Raw genomic sequence first — 16,872 nt, 5'->3', positions numbered from 1 at the left:
ACCCCTGCGGGATGCTATTTTATTGTCTTATTACGATCTTATTGATAATTATCTTGCTATAAAACGTTTTAACTGTCTGTATTCTTCACATGAGCTCCAAACCAGCCTTGTGAAACAGACCTGGTTCAGTTTGTTCACCGAATTCACATTATGTTCTACAAACACCCCTCTTCTTCATTGGCTTTTTGCTTTTATGAAAAGCAGAGAAGATAGAAACAATTGGGCTTTTACCAACGTTTACTCATGCCGTATGAGAAATTTTGTTTTTCTTTATTGCCACTGCAGTTAACTTCAACATCCTTTAACAAGGGCCACAAATGTCTTTTCTTTCCATCAGACAATTGTATGGAGAGGTCGAACAACCCAGCAGCAGAGAAGGAGGAGGACCTGGAGAGACCAGGAGAGACCTGCAGAAGACAGTTTGTCAAACATCTGAGAGGTGGTCTGACTGTGGTTCATTACCTCAACAACCAAAAAACACACTGACTTCAGGTATACCAAAGTTTTCATGGGGAAAACCAATGAATCAGTCCTGAGGGGAGCATGAATGTACCAATTAAAAAAAATTAAAATAAGTAAATGTTTAAAAAAAAATGTAGTGAAGAATATTTTCTACATAAGTGTGACACCATTGACCACAATGTATGTTGACACATTTAGAAAGTCTGCATTACTAGCTACGTCCCTGGTTGGCAGGATGATGGCACCCTCTTGTGTTCTGATTCAGTTCTCACATTTAACTCATTGCTCTGCTGTGATGTTCACTGCAGGAAGACATGTAAAAAAAATCACTGAGACTTTGGCAGCCAACTATTTGGGGAGTTCCAGAGGTTTTCATTCAATTAACTTTTGATATAAACTTAACTTTTGAGTTAAGTTTATATCAAAAGTTAATTGACAACCTCCAGCCAATCAGAATCAAGCATTCACCCAGACCATGGTATAAATGTTTATAAATCACAGGCTTGGCCACTTGAAGCAATAGTAATATTTTCGAATTTAATAACATAAAATACAGCAAACACAGACAAATAATAAGAGAAGAGAGAAACACGACAAAATATGTTTGATGAAAAACTGCCTTTTAATAGAAACCCACAGAGAAATCAATATGGAAAATACAGATTTGACTGCCAATACAGATGGAAACTTATTAGACATGAATCACCTCAGTCATACAAACAGAATAAAAACATATATGAACAACTTGTGTTAAAAAAGATCAAACATGTTTTTAAAACAAAAGAGACATTCAGATGGAGGCGTTTTCACATAAAACAAAATGTATTGCTGTGAATAATGTGTTTCAGGCACTGCTGGCCGCTCAAGATCAAAGTTCACTCTCAGCATCCAGGCAGCAGCTGTCGAATGTCACTCAGAATTACAAAATGAAGGCAAAAATGTGTTAACCCTTAGATTAAAACACATGTAGGATGGGATGTACGTTTAAAAAAGACACTTTTTTTTTTAAACTCTTCAACTGATAATAACTACAACTCAAACCAAAATGATCATCCAATTAATTAATTAATTGACAAAACTTGGTAGGCATCAATTTAGATAATTGATTGGTCATTTTTAAGCATATTTTCTTGCTTTCTTTTCTCAAATGTGGTTATTTCCTGGTCCTCCCTGATAATAACCAACAATGGTTATTAAAAATCCAAATTATGAGAATATGTATTTTACAGCTGAAATCAACATGATGTCATGTGACTCCTTCTCTTAAAACACAACACAGAAGAGAGTTTTACTTATTATTACAGAAGTGGTGGATTCATGTGGAAATACAAACAATGGGGCTTACAAACCAGTGCTGGGTGTCTTTTCATTCATTCCATGTTATATATTTGATCACAGTGAAATTCTGATGTTACAAAAGCAGCAAATTAAACATTTTCAGTGAGAGGAATTGTAGAAAAAAAATATACAAGGTTCTCTGTTGTTTTGTTACGTATAAAATCTTTTCATAATCACAAAGATTTACAAAGATATCAGGTAGGTACAGTTGCTGTGACATGACTAAAAAGTCTTATTAACATAGAAAAATAAAGCACCATAGAGTCACAAACCCATAATATACATCAGTAGAAAATGATATAAACAAAAGAAGCAAGAATCAACTGTTAACCAGCTTGTTTTGTGGAAACAGCAACTGTTACAGTGTAGTGTTGCAACATGTAGCCAAAGACTGCACACAGTGAAATACATTTTTAACAACAGAAACATGTTAATTACACTCTTCGTACATTGTTAAAAAAGTGCGAGGCGGAGGCAACGTGTCTCGTTTTGGTCACGTGTGATGCTGACTGGTTAAACAGGAAGTTACTGTAGTGATCAAGGCTCTCTGAGTGATAAGGATCACTTCTTCTACCTTAAACTGCAGCGTGTAAATAACTGGAGCCAGGCATAAACTGAGATTCGAAGTATAAACAACATGTTATAAAGTACAACCCTGATTCCTAGGAAAAGTTGGGATGCTGTGTAAGACATAAATAAAACAGAATGTCATCATTTGCGAATCCTTTTTGACGAGTACTCAATTTAAAAAACAGTACAAGGACAGTATATTTATTGTACTGCCTCATCAACTTCATTGATTTTGTTAAGTTATGCTTATTCTGAATTTGATACCAGCAACATGTTTCAGAGAAGTTGGGACAAGAGCAACAAAACACCTGTTTGGATCATTCCACAGGTAAACAGGTTCATTGGTATCAGGTGATGAGAAACAATTAATACATAGAGATATTACATATTTAAAGAGCACTTTCACCTAATAAAAAATAAAACAGCAGTTATTCTTATTATCATTTTCTTTCCTTTCTTATTTTTTTCACTAGAAACATCTGGCGGGCCAACTTTGACCCATGGGCCCCACTTTGGGCAGCCCTGGTATAAAGGATATTACTACATGTGCTCAGAAACACTTTGTAAAACAGTTTTAGGAAAATAGAGTTTGTTTGTAAATGTTTGCATTCTGTTTTTATACCTGTCTTACACAGCGTCCAATCTGTTTTGGAGTCAGGGTTGTCATTTGGATACACAGTATTTACCATAAACTTGGTACTTGCCGGTTGCCCATCATATACTAAATGTCAAACCAATAAAATGATTTCAACTTATAACAGACATAAGTGTCACCAGTACATTATTATAAATTGCCTTACAGATAATGCCAAATATGTGGAAGATATGTTTGAGGTCATTTTTGAAAGAGTGTTTTCACTTCATCATTTGACCACCAGGGGGCGTTGATGAAAAGCTCTAGGTGAAACATCACAACACAATGTCATTACTGCATCCAAAAACAGCTTCCAGTTGGTAAACATGTACATTACGACGCATCATCTGTCTCTCCTCCACCACCTTCCTCATTACAGCATCTTTCTCATTCTCCCCCCATCACTCCAACTTACATGACCGACCTGTATTTCTGCAGGATTTTGCCAACACAACTGTCAACATACTTCAAGCTGCTTAATACCTCAGATCTGAAGGCCGTCCAGATCTGCAGTAGATCTAAAAAAGATATCAGGCGCATTCAAACCAGTGCAAGTCCAGGCGTAGCAGCGTGTTTGATTTCCCTACTCTGTGATTTCTGGATGACCTCTAGCTTTTGATTGCAGCAGTTCCTGTTTTGTCTGGATCCATGGCTTGGATCAAATTGGAGTTTGCATCAGTCCGCTCCCAGGAAACCTGCTACGAATCCAGAACACAAACCTCTGCTCGTGCCTGCGTGGTCACCTGCTTATCCACCCATCTGTCCATTAGTCTGTCAATGGTTAAATCCCCTTCCTCTCTTCCACTCTCCTCCCTCTGTTTCTTGGCTATGTTGCTTGCGATAGCCAGCGCTCCTCCCTTCAGGAACCTGACAAAGTTCTCGCCGACTAATGGTCCCATGGCGTACATGCCCGGCCCGTCTGCCGCGACCACGCTGTTCGTGAATGGGTCGACCTCAATCGGGTTTCTCCGGCAGGTGATGGTCTCGTTGGTGTAGATGCCAAGTGGACGACCATTGTCTTCCAGAAAGGAGAGATTGGGGTGTGCGCCGATCAGAACCAGTGCCTTGGAGACCTGGACTACCGTCCGCTGGCCAGAATCTGACTCCAGGATACACTTCTTGTCGGGTCGGAACGCCACGACCCGGTGGCGTGGGAAGCTCAGGTAACCCGTGTAGGAGGAGGGGGATGTGGAAGGAGAGGAAGGGGTGGAGTTGTCGTTGCGGTTCTGAGCGTGGTCCTGTGGTGGAGCGCTCGGCCGCTGCTGCTGCTGAGTCATCATCTGGTGAACCTGGAGGAAAGACAGGAAAGAGCAGATGAGATTAATTGATTGGTCCTTAAATAAATTAATCGCTGATAATTTGATTGATTTATCAAGCATGTGGTGTAACTGAAGGTTGTATAAAGACAAAAAAATATCAGTTGAAATGTTCATCTTTCCTTAAATTCTGCTGCAAACATTGAACACCTGATTCATGACATCTCTTTATTTTTTTGAGTAAAAATTTTAATTCAGGTACTGAATTATAAAATAATTTAAGATAATCGGCTATCAGCAGCTTCAGGTATCAAACTCTCCTCTCCTCACCTTGTGGTACTCTGGGTAGAGCAGCTTGGGCAGCTGGTTGAAGATGAGGCCGGGGTCGGTGACTGAGCGTCTGAAGGCGTGGTAGACGGGTGTGTTGAGATGGTGGGCGGCCAGAACCGCGTCAGCCGCCGTAAGCCCCGCCCCCACCACCAGCACGGGGTCAGACGACTGGTCGAGCTCGCCGCGAGAGATGGCTGCCTCCAGCTCCCAGAAGGAGTGGCAGACGAAGGGCAGGGACTCGCCCTCCACGCCGAGCCTGGCCGGGATGTCGTGGGTCCCCGTTGCCAACACCACATTGTGGGCCAGAAGGGAGAAAGGCACCTCCTCCGAAACAGAGGAACCATCTAGAAAGAGGAAGGAAACAGGAGGTGAGAATGAGGAAGTTCCTTTGATTTTTCAAACAATGTGCTGAAACACTAATCAGAGTGTTTTATCCACTGTACCTGCCAGCTCTTCTCCCTCTCTACGCTGCAGTCCCGTCACTCTCCAGCAGGGCGGAGACCCCTCCTGGCCGCCAGGCTGTCTGGTTACTGAGGTGACGGTGGTTCCACAGGCAAAGCTCTGCTCCAGGGACATCTGGGAAACGTAGTGTTGATAGTAGGAGGCAATCTCTGCCGGTGTGGCCCGGTCATTTCGTACATTCCTGCAATAAAATAACAATGAAAAAACATATACACTGATTAGATTAAATACAACACAGGACAGGAAGAAAGTCCAATTCAAATCAGTTGCTATGGAGACAAATTGTCATCTTATGTGAAGTGAGTGCAGATCAGTTCGGCTCGACTCATTTGAAAAACAAATTAAGGAGAGAGTATCACATGAAACCACATCCTTTGCTCTGTGGCTCATATTTCTGTATGCAGTACTTCACTATTATGTCTAATGATCCTGATTATAAAAATAAAACTTTAATTTATTTGGTACAGCCACAATATTTTCTCTGTGTCACTTTAACATGAGCCCAAGCTAAAGTTGTTTAAGAATAGTTATAGTAGTACCTGTTTGGCTACAAACTACTAACTACAACCTGATGTCATCAATACCTTTTAGCTTCAGGTTGTCAGCCAGCTATGCTTACAGCCTGGTTCAGGTTGAATGTGAGCAAACAAGTTTGTTTAGGTTGTCAGCTGGCTAACAACTATTAGGTCCATGTTGTCAGCTAGCTCACAGCATTTTGTTTACGTTGACAGCTAAGTGTGGATATACAGAAACAGAACAAACTGCTTCAGCTAGCTACTGTTTGGATGGACTCACAGCTGGCTGGGAGTGGACTGAAAAGTCCAACATATGTTTTATTAACCCTGTTGTGTGTTTAAAACAATAAAGAGTGGTTATGTTTTACTGTGGACGTACTGTACCTGCGTTTCTCTCTCATCCAGTCCTTCAGTTTGAGTCCGGGAAGCTCCATCCAGTTAGCGAGGCTCAGGGTTAGCATGGAGCCCTCCATAGCCTGAGAATAAACACACACAACATTAAAATCCACTCAGCTGTGTTGATCAGCTGTATAGTTTCAGCAGTTTCACTTGTTAGACTGAATTCGTCAAATGTCGAGCTCCAGTCACGTTTGTCTCGTATCATGTGAACATCTCATCTGTGTGCAAATAAGCAGCTGACAAAGGGAAACAAAGCTTGTTTGCATACACCATCACAGTGTCTGATCTGTAAATTTGTCTTCATATGCGTGACAAAGATCCTGTTGTGTAATGAGGGTTTACATGTCTGGAAATTTTAAGATGGCTAAATATAATACTTGAAAATATTACAGCCATTTAAATAAAAAGGTTAATTTTGAGTCCAACCAGTTTAGTGGATCATATTATCTCTGTTCAGTGAGCATGTGGGTTAATACTGCTAAAATCAACAAGGTGGTCAATAATTAGACATGAAACATCTAAATTCAGAGATGTCTGTGTCCTTAGTTTCACTACCAAGGACACTGCTGAAAACAAATGTATTTATTTATCCTGATGTAAAAACCTTAAATGTGATTCTACGAGCCTTAAATTCACAAATAAAATAATACAACCAAAAATAACAAAGTCACAGTTCACCATCCTGCTAAAATAACTCTAGGATAGTCTAAATAATCAATATTGATAATCAGTCAGATAATTGTATCTGCGTACATGCCAGGCTCCTCCAGGTGGACCCTTCCCCAGCACCAGGTGAGGGATGGCGCGCTCCGGCTCGTATCGCCATTCCAGCGGAGACGTGTGGTCCAATCCGAAGTCACTGTCGGGGAGCAGCAGCGAATCAAAGAGCACGGCCACAGGATTGGATGATCGCCCCTCCAACCCCTCGCACAGATATTCCAGATCCTGGAGAGAGACGGGCAGAGAGACACGGTCAGAACTTTCTTTGAACTGAAGAAGCTTTATTTAATCATACTGTCAATGTGTGTGTGTTACCTGTTCCAGCAGCGACAGGTGAGGCTGCTCTCCCAGCTTGCTGTTCAGCAGGGGGTTAGGGTGTGATGCCTCAGGTGACAGGTAGGGGGTGTAACCTGACAGCAGGTATGACAGACAGATGCCTGATGGGCCGTTACCTGAGTAAACAAAGAGGGAGAGAGAGAGAGAGAGAGAGGTGAATTCTGTTGAAATGTCAGGTTGTTGTAGACGAGCGATGTGATTGGTTTATGGTAACTGTGTGTATTGCGTATTTGCTTGTTGCTACAGCTACAGCTGCAGTGATCAGGAGGTTTGTTTGTTGTTTTGCAGACAGAAAACATGATAAATCTTGCAGAAGCAGTAAAAACCCTGCATATTTCTATCGCAGTCACTGAGGCGCCGCAATATAAAAGTCACCGGTGCAGCAGCAGCATGACTCGGCAAGTTTGACTGCTTCATATCAACCTGTACAACGAGCCCAGCCGGTGACATCAGCACCTGAGCCGAGGCCAAATGCAAATCGGTAAAACTCCTGACTTCCCAGCTCACGATGACAAATGAATTTCACTCTGAGTGCCTTTTAGGAAGTGAATGTTTTACCGCAAAATAGATCCTGACCTCAGAGAACACAGACAAAAAACTCACTGTAACTGAGAGTGTTTTGGAACAAAGAAATAAAGTAACCTCAATTTATTTTAAGACGGATATTCAACCTTTTCTTGCAGTTATATAAATAAAGTCATCATTCATAACCTGTTGAGACAACCAGGGCTACAATTAATGATTATTTTCATTGGCGATTAATCTGTTGATTATTGTCTTGACTAATCGATTAGTTTTTGGTCTATAAAATAGGGACAGACCGAGTATTGGCCTGGCAAAATTGTTCTTCGGTTCATTCCATCACTGGTTGTTCTAAATTTTGACACAAGGATTTTCACTTTTACTGCAATTATCGGTTCCAACTATCAGTTATTGATCTCCTTGACTTCTAATAATCGGTATCTGCCCTGAAAGAGCCATATATTGGTCGACCCCTGCAATAAAATGGTGAAAAATGTCTAACCATGTTCCCCAAAGACCTAAGATGATACCCTCAAATATCTTGTTTTGTCCACAAACTAAATAAACCCTAAAATATTCACATTTAAGAAGCTGGAATCAGATTTTTTTTTAACTGTTTTTCTTTTAAAAAATGACACAAATCGATGAATCAATTCATGGTTGCAGCTCTGAACCCGACTGACAGCCGTGCTGCAGTGCGTAGAGTTGAGTTTTCACTGTCAACACACACACTTCTAATGAAGAAACAAACATTTTGAATGCACTTTCTAACACAACCTTTAGTGCAACACTGTCTTCCCCACATCCTGCTGTGGCTGGTGTAAACACGTCCTGAGGCTACGTGGTTAAAGACTGTAATAATCTGTCTCGTACATCTTAATTGTCTTCACAGCGGGTTAAACAACTCCTGTACAGCTCCGTCTGTAGCACATTTTGACAAACATACTATAACTCTGTTCTTGCATCCAGTTGCACGAGGTTGTTAATCTGCCGGTTTGACGAGTTGACGTGGTAATAAAGCTGAGAGCTGGAACAATCTGAACAACTGTTGTTTTATTGGTGCGTTCAGGTGCCTGTGAGAAGGTAGGAAAAAAGGGCACAAAGAGGATTGTGCTGTTTCAAGCGATCATGACATGAGAACATTTGGCTGCTTCTCCTTTGAGGTTTCCTATGGCACCGTCGACAAAAATGTAATAGTGCATGTGACGTGTGTGTGTGTGTGTGTGTTTCTTACCGATGATCACCACAGGCAAAATCTCTCCAGGGAGCATTTCTTTATCATGAAGATCCATATTGACCTTGAAGAGAAAAACAAGGCTATTATTAATTATTATCATCATTATTATTATTATATTCATTATTAATACTGTCAGTATCCCAAGAATAGCATTATCACCACTGTTATCTAACGCAGAGAAAGTAGAGTAAGGGCGATTTGGTTAATCATTCACAACGTCAGCAGTCACAATGGTCGGTCAGTACATTTCCACTGACCTCTGACACACACACACACACACACACACACACACACACACACACACACACACACACACACACTTCCTCTGTCTGACCACATAGTTTAACATGGCAACCAAACAATGACACCCAGATATGGCGGCTTGACACACAGTCAAACCCACATATGAAGGGTGTGAGTCTGTGTGACCTCAGAGGAAAAGGTGAAGGAGTCTAAATCAACAGAGGTGAAAGAAAGCGATAAAACTAATAACTATTCACTGTCCTGAAACTGAAGACAATATGATGACATCAATATACTAATATATATATTTGACACTATAAAAATCAATCTCTGTGCAAAAAACAAATTGCAATTTTTTCCTGAGTTTCAACAATAAATATGTTTAACACCCTGAATTTCAACCCTGGAAGAGCTTTAAAATCAATATATACACATGACAAACAGCTCACGGACACTTTGTCACAGGATTTATATAAGTCGGGGTATCTTATCACAGGATGCTTACAGCCCGAGGGCACGCTGGCAGCAAGCAGTCAGATCATGTTTCACTACAGCAGGCATGTGCACAATCAACAACGCCTCCAGGTAGCAAGTAAAAATTTGTGTGTATTAGAAAGCATCAGCCGCCAGGTGAAACGCTCGGCTGTACCTGCAGCAAGTGTCTACTTGAGTTTTTATACCTTACTTTCAGAAATAAAACATGTTTTTCTGACTACATTAGTTTATTTCCATGTAAAAGGGAAGGCAAAGCTCTGAATGTTAAAGGTTAAAGGAACTTTAGTGACTCAAATGAGGAACTATTTACTAAAAAAGTATTCAGAACCAACACCCAGCACCAGCGACGAGTCGGCCAGCTCACTGTAGCGGTGAAACCTTTCAAATTTTTAAATTGTCTTGTGCAACAGTGGTGCGAGTTTCCACTTAAAAGCCCATTGTTCAGTTTTTCCAGCTCTGAAACAAACTCTCTCTGTCTCGCCTCCGACATATTTTAAACCCAGCTGGATGTGACAGGTTGTGGGAGGTGTTTGGGGCAGCGGGAGTGGTCCGACAGACATAAAGGAGTGAAACATAATATATAGATCATGATGTCGACGGTGATCTCACTCATAAGGACACACACTAGCAGGGGAGGTTGGGAGGAGCTCAGCGGGGGGGCGTTGGTGTGTAGCGGCGGGTGTCGGCTGCTTTTAAATCTGCTGTGTCATGCTTACACAGACAGACAGGAGAGTCATGAGTGAAAGAGCAGAGACGAGGAGGAGGACGAGGAGTAAAAAAAAAAAGGAACGAAAGACCCAGAACGAGGGAGAAAAAAAGAGAAGTTTGGAGATAAAGGGAGGTTACATAAGGCCAGTGCAACGTTGGCGGCGAGCCCAGACCTGAGTGTGTTTCAAGGGTTTACTGGAGAGCTTACACACACACACACACACACATGCACACGCACACACACACACACACACACACACACACACACACACACACACACAGTACATGACTACGTGCAGCCCTACTGGCCCATTTTCCTCGTGGTCCTGACGTGACAGGATAAAGGATTTTCCTCCTGTTTTTTTTTTTTTTTTGGCAAACACATGTAGAGAGCAAGTGAGCCAAGAAAAGGTGACTCATCCCTGATTTACAGTAGAGAACCACAGTGATCTGAGACCCATTGTTTTCTCTGTTTATCACACACTGCTTTCGAAACGTATATTACAGTATGGCCAAGTAGAGACATTTTCACCAGATAACTTAAAAAGCTCTGTTTGGAAAAGAATAAATCAGAATTAATCTTAAATCAGACTAAATTATGTAACGTTAGACAGAAGTCTGTTGTAGATTAGTCGGTGAAAATGAGAAATGTGTGAGTTTTGCTTTTGTATCACGCAGCGAGAACAGCTGTAGCAGGACTTGTTGTGTTTGATACTTGCCTTGCACTGTGATATTGCACATGTGCTGTGTTGAAACGACATATTGTGCAGCTGTGGTGTGTGTGTGTGTCCTGGAGAAACGTATCGCAGTTCAGACGACCACAGAAGAAGTTTTTCACAAAAAAAAAGACAGATCTACAATCAGATTCTCAACCCGAGGATGAACATTTACATTATTGCAAATGTGTTGTGTGTGTTCAGTGTTTTTTTCTGTGCCAGCACTGTGTGCAGGTTGTCAGTTCGAGGCTCCAGGTTGCAACTGTTTTGGTCGCACATGTGTCAAAAATATTCACCGGTGTGCCCGAAACGTAGCATGTATACATTTATGTATAGCATTTTTCACACAAAGTCTTAACTTTTATATAAATTCATGTTTTTTGTAAAACCTCAGTAATACTTGTGTTTCTCACACACTTTAAACATCAGCGCTTTGTAACTTTTCGCAATTCTTAAGTAACTGAGGTTATCGCAATTTCTTGTGTGTTTGCTGCCAATAAATGAGGACAAACATTCATCTGCACCTTTATATTCCTAATTACATTCATTTTAAGAATCGTGTTAAGAAATGTAATGTAATTAAAATGTGTTATTGGGTGCATCTAAGTTATGTGCTGGTGCACTTCAATGAAAAAAAGTAAGCCAGAGTAAAAAGTTAATCTGGAGCCTTGTGGTTTTAGAAAAAAAGATCTGACGGCTAACGTTAGTTTAGAAATGCTGTCCGCTGACATAAACTAACAGCCGGCTGTGATGGTTGAATCTGCCACAGTTCGTTTGTTTCACTTCTTTCATGTCATGACTTCTATTACAACAAACACACTGGTGTGGCGTCTCGCCTGGTGTGATCCCATCACGAGATTTTTTTCTCTAGTTGATTTTAAAAACAGTGTAATTTATCCGTGTTTATTTTGAATCAAACACAGGCTGAAAAATCTGCAGCACAAACATTCACTGTCGTCTAATTTCCTCCTCATTTACTGGAAACAGTTCCTGGACCGACCGTGTTTACTGTAAACGGTGTTTCGTCTGGCTGCGGGACAAAATAGGAATCAAGCTCACAATATTTTTGGGTAAAATTGACGAGCCAGATGTTTTTAGGTCTGTAGATTGTGAATCAAACAATCTGCAGGAGGAGACAGCAGAAAATCCATAACTTTTACTCTGGAGGTCACGGCTGTGTGCTGGTTAAAGGAGCAGTTTACTCAAATCACCAGCAACGTCTATTCCCACTGATACCTCCCTCCACAAAAGCTGTGTGTGCTTTTTAAGCTGTGACGATAAGAAAGAAAATAAAGCTCTAACTACCTGCATGTCTTGATATCAGAGGGGAGAAATATTTTGATTTATTAGTGTGGGACAAAATGACACCACATCTGGGCGCGATCGAGCTGTCGGACAGGTTCATCTTCTCAGACTTGATGATGCAACGTGATTTTTTAAACCCAAACAATGGTTCACGTTGTGTTTGCTGCATCAACACACCTGCGAAGGAACGAGCCAAAAAGTATCAGCAGTGACCCTCGTTAACCGTCGGCAACATTTCCTCCCTCGACTGGTGAACCACACGATTCACTTATTAACAACACGGCCCTGACGACGTGACGCTGCACTTCTTCCCTCGCTGTGCGTGCATGACTGTGCAAAGTGCAATCAGCCTACTTTGTTATCTAAGCCTCAATCATCACAAACAATCATAAACACTCATTATGTTTTGACTTCCTGTGACGATGATGATGTGAGTCGTGTTTTAAATCTGGCAATCAGACGCTCGCACTCACATTTCATGCATATTCAAAAAGAACAGATAAAGACTTTAAGACTTCAAGGTGAGGGCTCCAGGGTGCTCATGGTGCACCGGTGTGCCTGATGTTTGCAGGTGAAGTTAAGAAAATGTTTTAATAAATACCTGGTGGGTGTGTAAAGCTGCCACCATATCAGATTTTAGCTACACGATTAATGTGGCCAAATTAATTCACGATCATGTTATCGCGATATCTATAGGAATTTAAAGAAAAACAATGCTAGCAATCAAATCTGCCTTTAACTTTATTTACTGTGTGTTTCGTCTCTTTTTTGGCGAGTAAATTACTCAAAGTGAAGGCAGTTAAAAAACCAACATCTTTGCTGTATTATTGACACAATATCAATATTTCAACTTTTAATGAGTAAATAAAGAATAACTTTTACCTGCATCACAATAATAGGCAAACCAGGGCAACCGGTGAAAAACAACACTCAGTGACCTCCCTCACATCTCCACCGCTGACCCTTACCTTCCTTCTGACCTCTCCAATTCTGAAAGAAACCGTTTATAATCCTCTAGAAGATCCCTCCCTGCTCGTTAGTGTGACTCTCACAGGGGTCGTGTTGCTCTGCTGCAAATATAGCAGAGCCGGAGGTCTCATCCAGCTGCTCGTGATATTTAAATACACCTCTTTCATTTAAGCCATCTTTTACGCTGTGCACTGTAACGCCGCTCTGACTCCGTCTCTCTAACGACCGGCCGACACTTCAGAAATGCTCCATATGGCACCTGAGCTGACGCCGGACTGAAATCGTCCCGAGGCCGAGCGGCCCATCTGCCATCTGCGCCGACCAGACGGCTAATGAGATTTTAATAATCAGCCCACTGAACGGAAAACCGCCCGCAGGAGTCTGTGGATACAGACGAGGCCCAGACAGGAGCTGAAAACTGAAACCTAATAAACACGAGTCTGTGAGACTTTCTCGATTAATCGATCAGCTGTTTGATCAGCAGAATCTGATTAAATGATGAAAAATGTCCTACATTTTCTTTAATGAAGAATGATATTCTGGTCTGTATTGAAGTTAAATAAAAGTAATCTTTAGATGTTTATTTCTTTTGTCTTTATTTGCGTATGTTTGGTGTGAGGTAATCCAGAAAGTAATCAGGTTACGTGACTTTAATATTGTGATACTCGGACTCCATTCTTCAGCAGGTAATCAGTAACTGTGTCAGAATACATTTTCAAAGGGTTTAGTTTTTACTGCGAATGAATATCGATCCCAAATATCAGTTTCACTGATTTCTAATAATCAGTATCAGCCCTGAAGAAGCCATATTGATTGACCCCTAACACACACACACACACACACACACACACACACACACACACACACACACACACACACACACACACACAGAGGAGGGTTACATAATGAGTCCTGTAATGTATGAGTAATACACTGTGATGCTGATACTGTAGAATGCAGTACTTTTACTTTTAACAGAGTACTTCACACTGTAGTAGTGCTACTTTTACTGCAGTTAAATATCTGAATACTTGTTCCAGCTCGTCTACAGTCACACAGACGCCAGGTTAAAGGTGCATTACGTAGTTTTGGGCAAAAATTACCTCATTAATACTGTAAATTTTGCTGCATAGTGCCCCTTTAAGTTGCACATGGGTGGTATTGAGGTAATCCAACATAAAGGAAAGTAATCAAGTTACATTACTTTAACATTGTGATACTTGGATTAGGATGATAACATTACATCACTGACATTAATGCATCAATTATTATAATCAGACATATGATTCAGAGGAAAGTGACATAATGAGTACTGTAATGAGTAGAATGTAGTACTTTTACTTGTAACAGAGTACTTTAGACTGTAGTAATGCTACTTTCTACTGCAGTTACATATCTGAATACTTCTTCCAGCCCTCATTAATATTGTAAATATTACTACATAGTGCCCCTTTAAGTTGCACATGTTTGGTATGAAGGTAATCCAAAAGTAATCAAATTACATTACTTTTACATTGTGATTTTTTTTATTTTTTTTTACACAGGTAATACATTTTTAAAGTAATCCTCTCAACCCTGGTTACATTACATCACTGGCAGTAATGCACCGGTCAGTATAATCAGACATGATTCAGAGGAGGATTACATAATCAGTACTGTAACGAGTAGTGAGTGTGGTGCTGATGTAACTTGAGAATGCAGTACTTTTACTTGTAACAGAGTACTTTACAGTGTAGTAATGCTACTTTCACTGCAGTAGAGTATCTGAATACTTCTTCTGCAGACACTAAGACACCGGGCCGAGTGTCTGCATGGAGCCGGGCCGAACCTCCCACCCTCCCGCCGGTTCGGCCGGTGGACCGAATGAGTCACATCTGTTCGGTGTGAGCGGAACCGACCTGCTCTCACTGCACCGTTAACACACACACACACACACACACACACACACCTCCTGCACTAACCAGCTTCAACACCGCACTACTGACTCATACGAAACCCTCCGACCCCGCACACACACTCTCTCTCCCGCATGCGCTTCACGCAGCTCTGTCTGGATTCCGAGATGAAGGTTACTCACAGATATGCGGGTGTCGGTGGAGATGCGGCCCTCTGTGTCGTCCAGCGGAGACGGGACTGGATGTTTTGTCTCGTGTTTCCTCTCCGCCGCCTCTCATTCACTCATCTGGCCGCTTTGTTTCTCGCTTTTTTTTTATCCGCTTTTCTTCCGCACATGTGCAGCTCAGACCTCCAGCTGCCGCTCAGCGCCGCACACTCACATTATATAGCGCTGCAGACAGCCCGCCCGCCGGCCAATCAGAGGCCGCCCCGCTCCGGGCGATCCCCCCCCCCCCCCCCTCCTCCTGCTGAGCCGCGCTGTCGTAAAACGCGAAGATCGTCTATGAGGGAGGAGCGCGCAGGACGAGGATGACGTAACGCGAGTGGCTGCTGTTAAGTAACAAAGAGATCAGACCAATGAGCTGAAACACAAAGAGCAGCCAGTTATAGTGCTCAGTTTGACTTTGATCTGCAGTCACACTCCTCAGGATACTGAGATAACATACTTTCTATACTGTATTTTCATTTCTGTGCGACTTTATACAGCAACATTTAAGTTAAAGGGGCACTGCGTGGTTTTAGAGAAGGAATTCAGAACTATCCTCTAATAATAATAATAATATAGAATAAATGATAAAATATTGTCATAATTGGATCCTAATCTATGTCAGTAAAAGAAGCTTTACTACAGTGTAAAGTACTCTGTTACAAGTAAAAGTACTGCATTCGACTCATTACAGTACTCATTATGTAACCCTCCACTGAATCATGTTTCTGATTATGATAATTGATGCATTAATGTCAGTGGTGTAATGTAATCATGGATGGGAGGATGTATTACCTGTAAAAAAAAAAAATGTAGACAGTAACCTAATCCAAGTATGACAATGTTAAGGTAATGTAACCTGATTACTTTGCATTACTTTTGGATTACTTCATATGCAACTTAAAGGGGCACTATGCAGTAATATTTACAATATTAATGAGGTAATAACACAAACTCAGAAATATGTATTTTTTTCCATAAGTGAATAAACAGGCTGTTCTCAGAGAAGGTGGCAGGGTCCGCCACATATAAACAAAGTAAACCAGTATAAACTGTTGTTCTTTAAAGTCAGTTTGTTTATTCAGTCATGAAAACAAAGATTATTTAGTTTGTTTAGGCAGAAAAATGTTTTATCTTTCTCTTCTGATTAAAATTCCTTCCCCAAATCTACGTAATGCTCCTTTAAACCATTTTATTTAAACAAACACGATGACATAATGCATTTTATATCAAACAGGAAAAAACAAGTACAGGTCAAAATATTTTATCTACACGATCAGCAGAAAACCACAGACAGTTAAACAGGTTGTTCTGTTCAGTCACACGGGTGAGTTCCTCTAAAATGGCTGCCAGAGGAGTGTTAATGTGCAGTGATGATGATGACGTCGAGTTATTTTAACTTTTCTACAGACTTCATAAGAACTAACAGTAGGCCTGTGTGTGGCAGTGGTGGTGTCTGGAAATGTCAACAGAGTGGTAGCTCCTGTTTTCTTCCTCTCTCAGATGGTCAGAGGCAGAGTGGTGTATAAATCCAGTTTGGTCAATTTTCCAACA

The 16,872-nt window shown here is 41.1% G+C and overlaps 1 protein-coding gene across 1 annotated transcript; it reads right to left on the bottom strand.

Moving 5' to 3' along the window:
* Positions 1 to 1,061: 1,061 nt before the first annotated feature.
* Positions 1,062 to 15,473, bottom strand: osgn1 (oxidative stress induced growth inhibitor 1). Its single transcript, XM_073468262.1, has 8 exons — positions 15,295 to 15,473; positions 8,779 to 8,842; positions 7,002 to 7,138; positions 6,720 to 6,911; positions 5,952 to 6,043; positions 5,034 to 5,233; positions 4,591 to 4,934; positions 1,062 to 4,293 (listed from the first exon to the last, which is right to left on the bottom strand). Exons 2-8 carry the CDS (start codon positions 8,834 to 8,836, stop codon positions 3,703 to 3,705), a joined length of 1,614 nt encoding a protein of 537 aa, XP_073324363.1. The 5' UTR covers positions 8,837 to 8,842; positions 15,295 to 15,473; the 3' UTR covers positions 1,062 to 3,702.
* Between the last annotated feature and the right edge of the window lie 1,399 nt (positions 15,474 to 16,872).

Source organism: Pagrus major, chromosome 6 (assembly GCF_040436345.1).
Source record: "Pagrus major chromosome 6, Pma_NU_1.0".
Lineage (NCBI taxonomy): Eukaryota > Metazoa > Chordata > Actinopteri > Spariformes > Sparidae > Pagrus > Pagrus major.
The sequence above is the reverse complement of the archived record's forward strand: the minus strand, read 5'-3'. Positions and strand labels throughout refer to the sequence as shown.

Bases quoted from the DNA above. Each gene is read 5' to 3' on its own strand.
- osgn1 (XM_073468262.1), bottom strand. From the start codon at position 8,836: ATGGATCTTCATGATAAAGAAATGCTCCCTGGAGAGATTTTGCCTGTG. The intron at 5,234-5,951 runs GTACAGTACGTC...ATTTTATTGCAG, and splicing joins TGGATGAGAGAGAAACGCAG to GAATGTACGAAATGACCGGG. The intron at 4,935-5,033 runs GTACAGTGGATA...TCCTCTTTCTAG, and splicing joins AGAGGGAGAAGAGCTGGCAG to ATGGTTCCTCTGTTTCGGAG.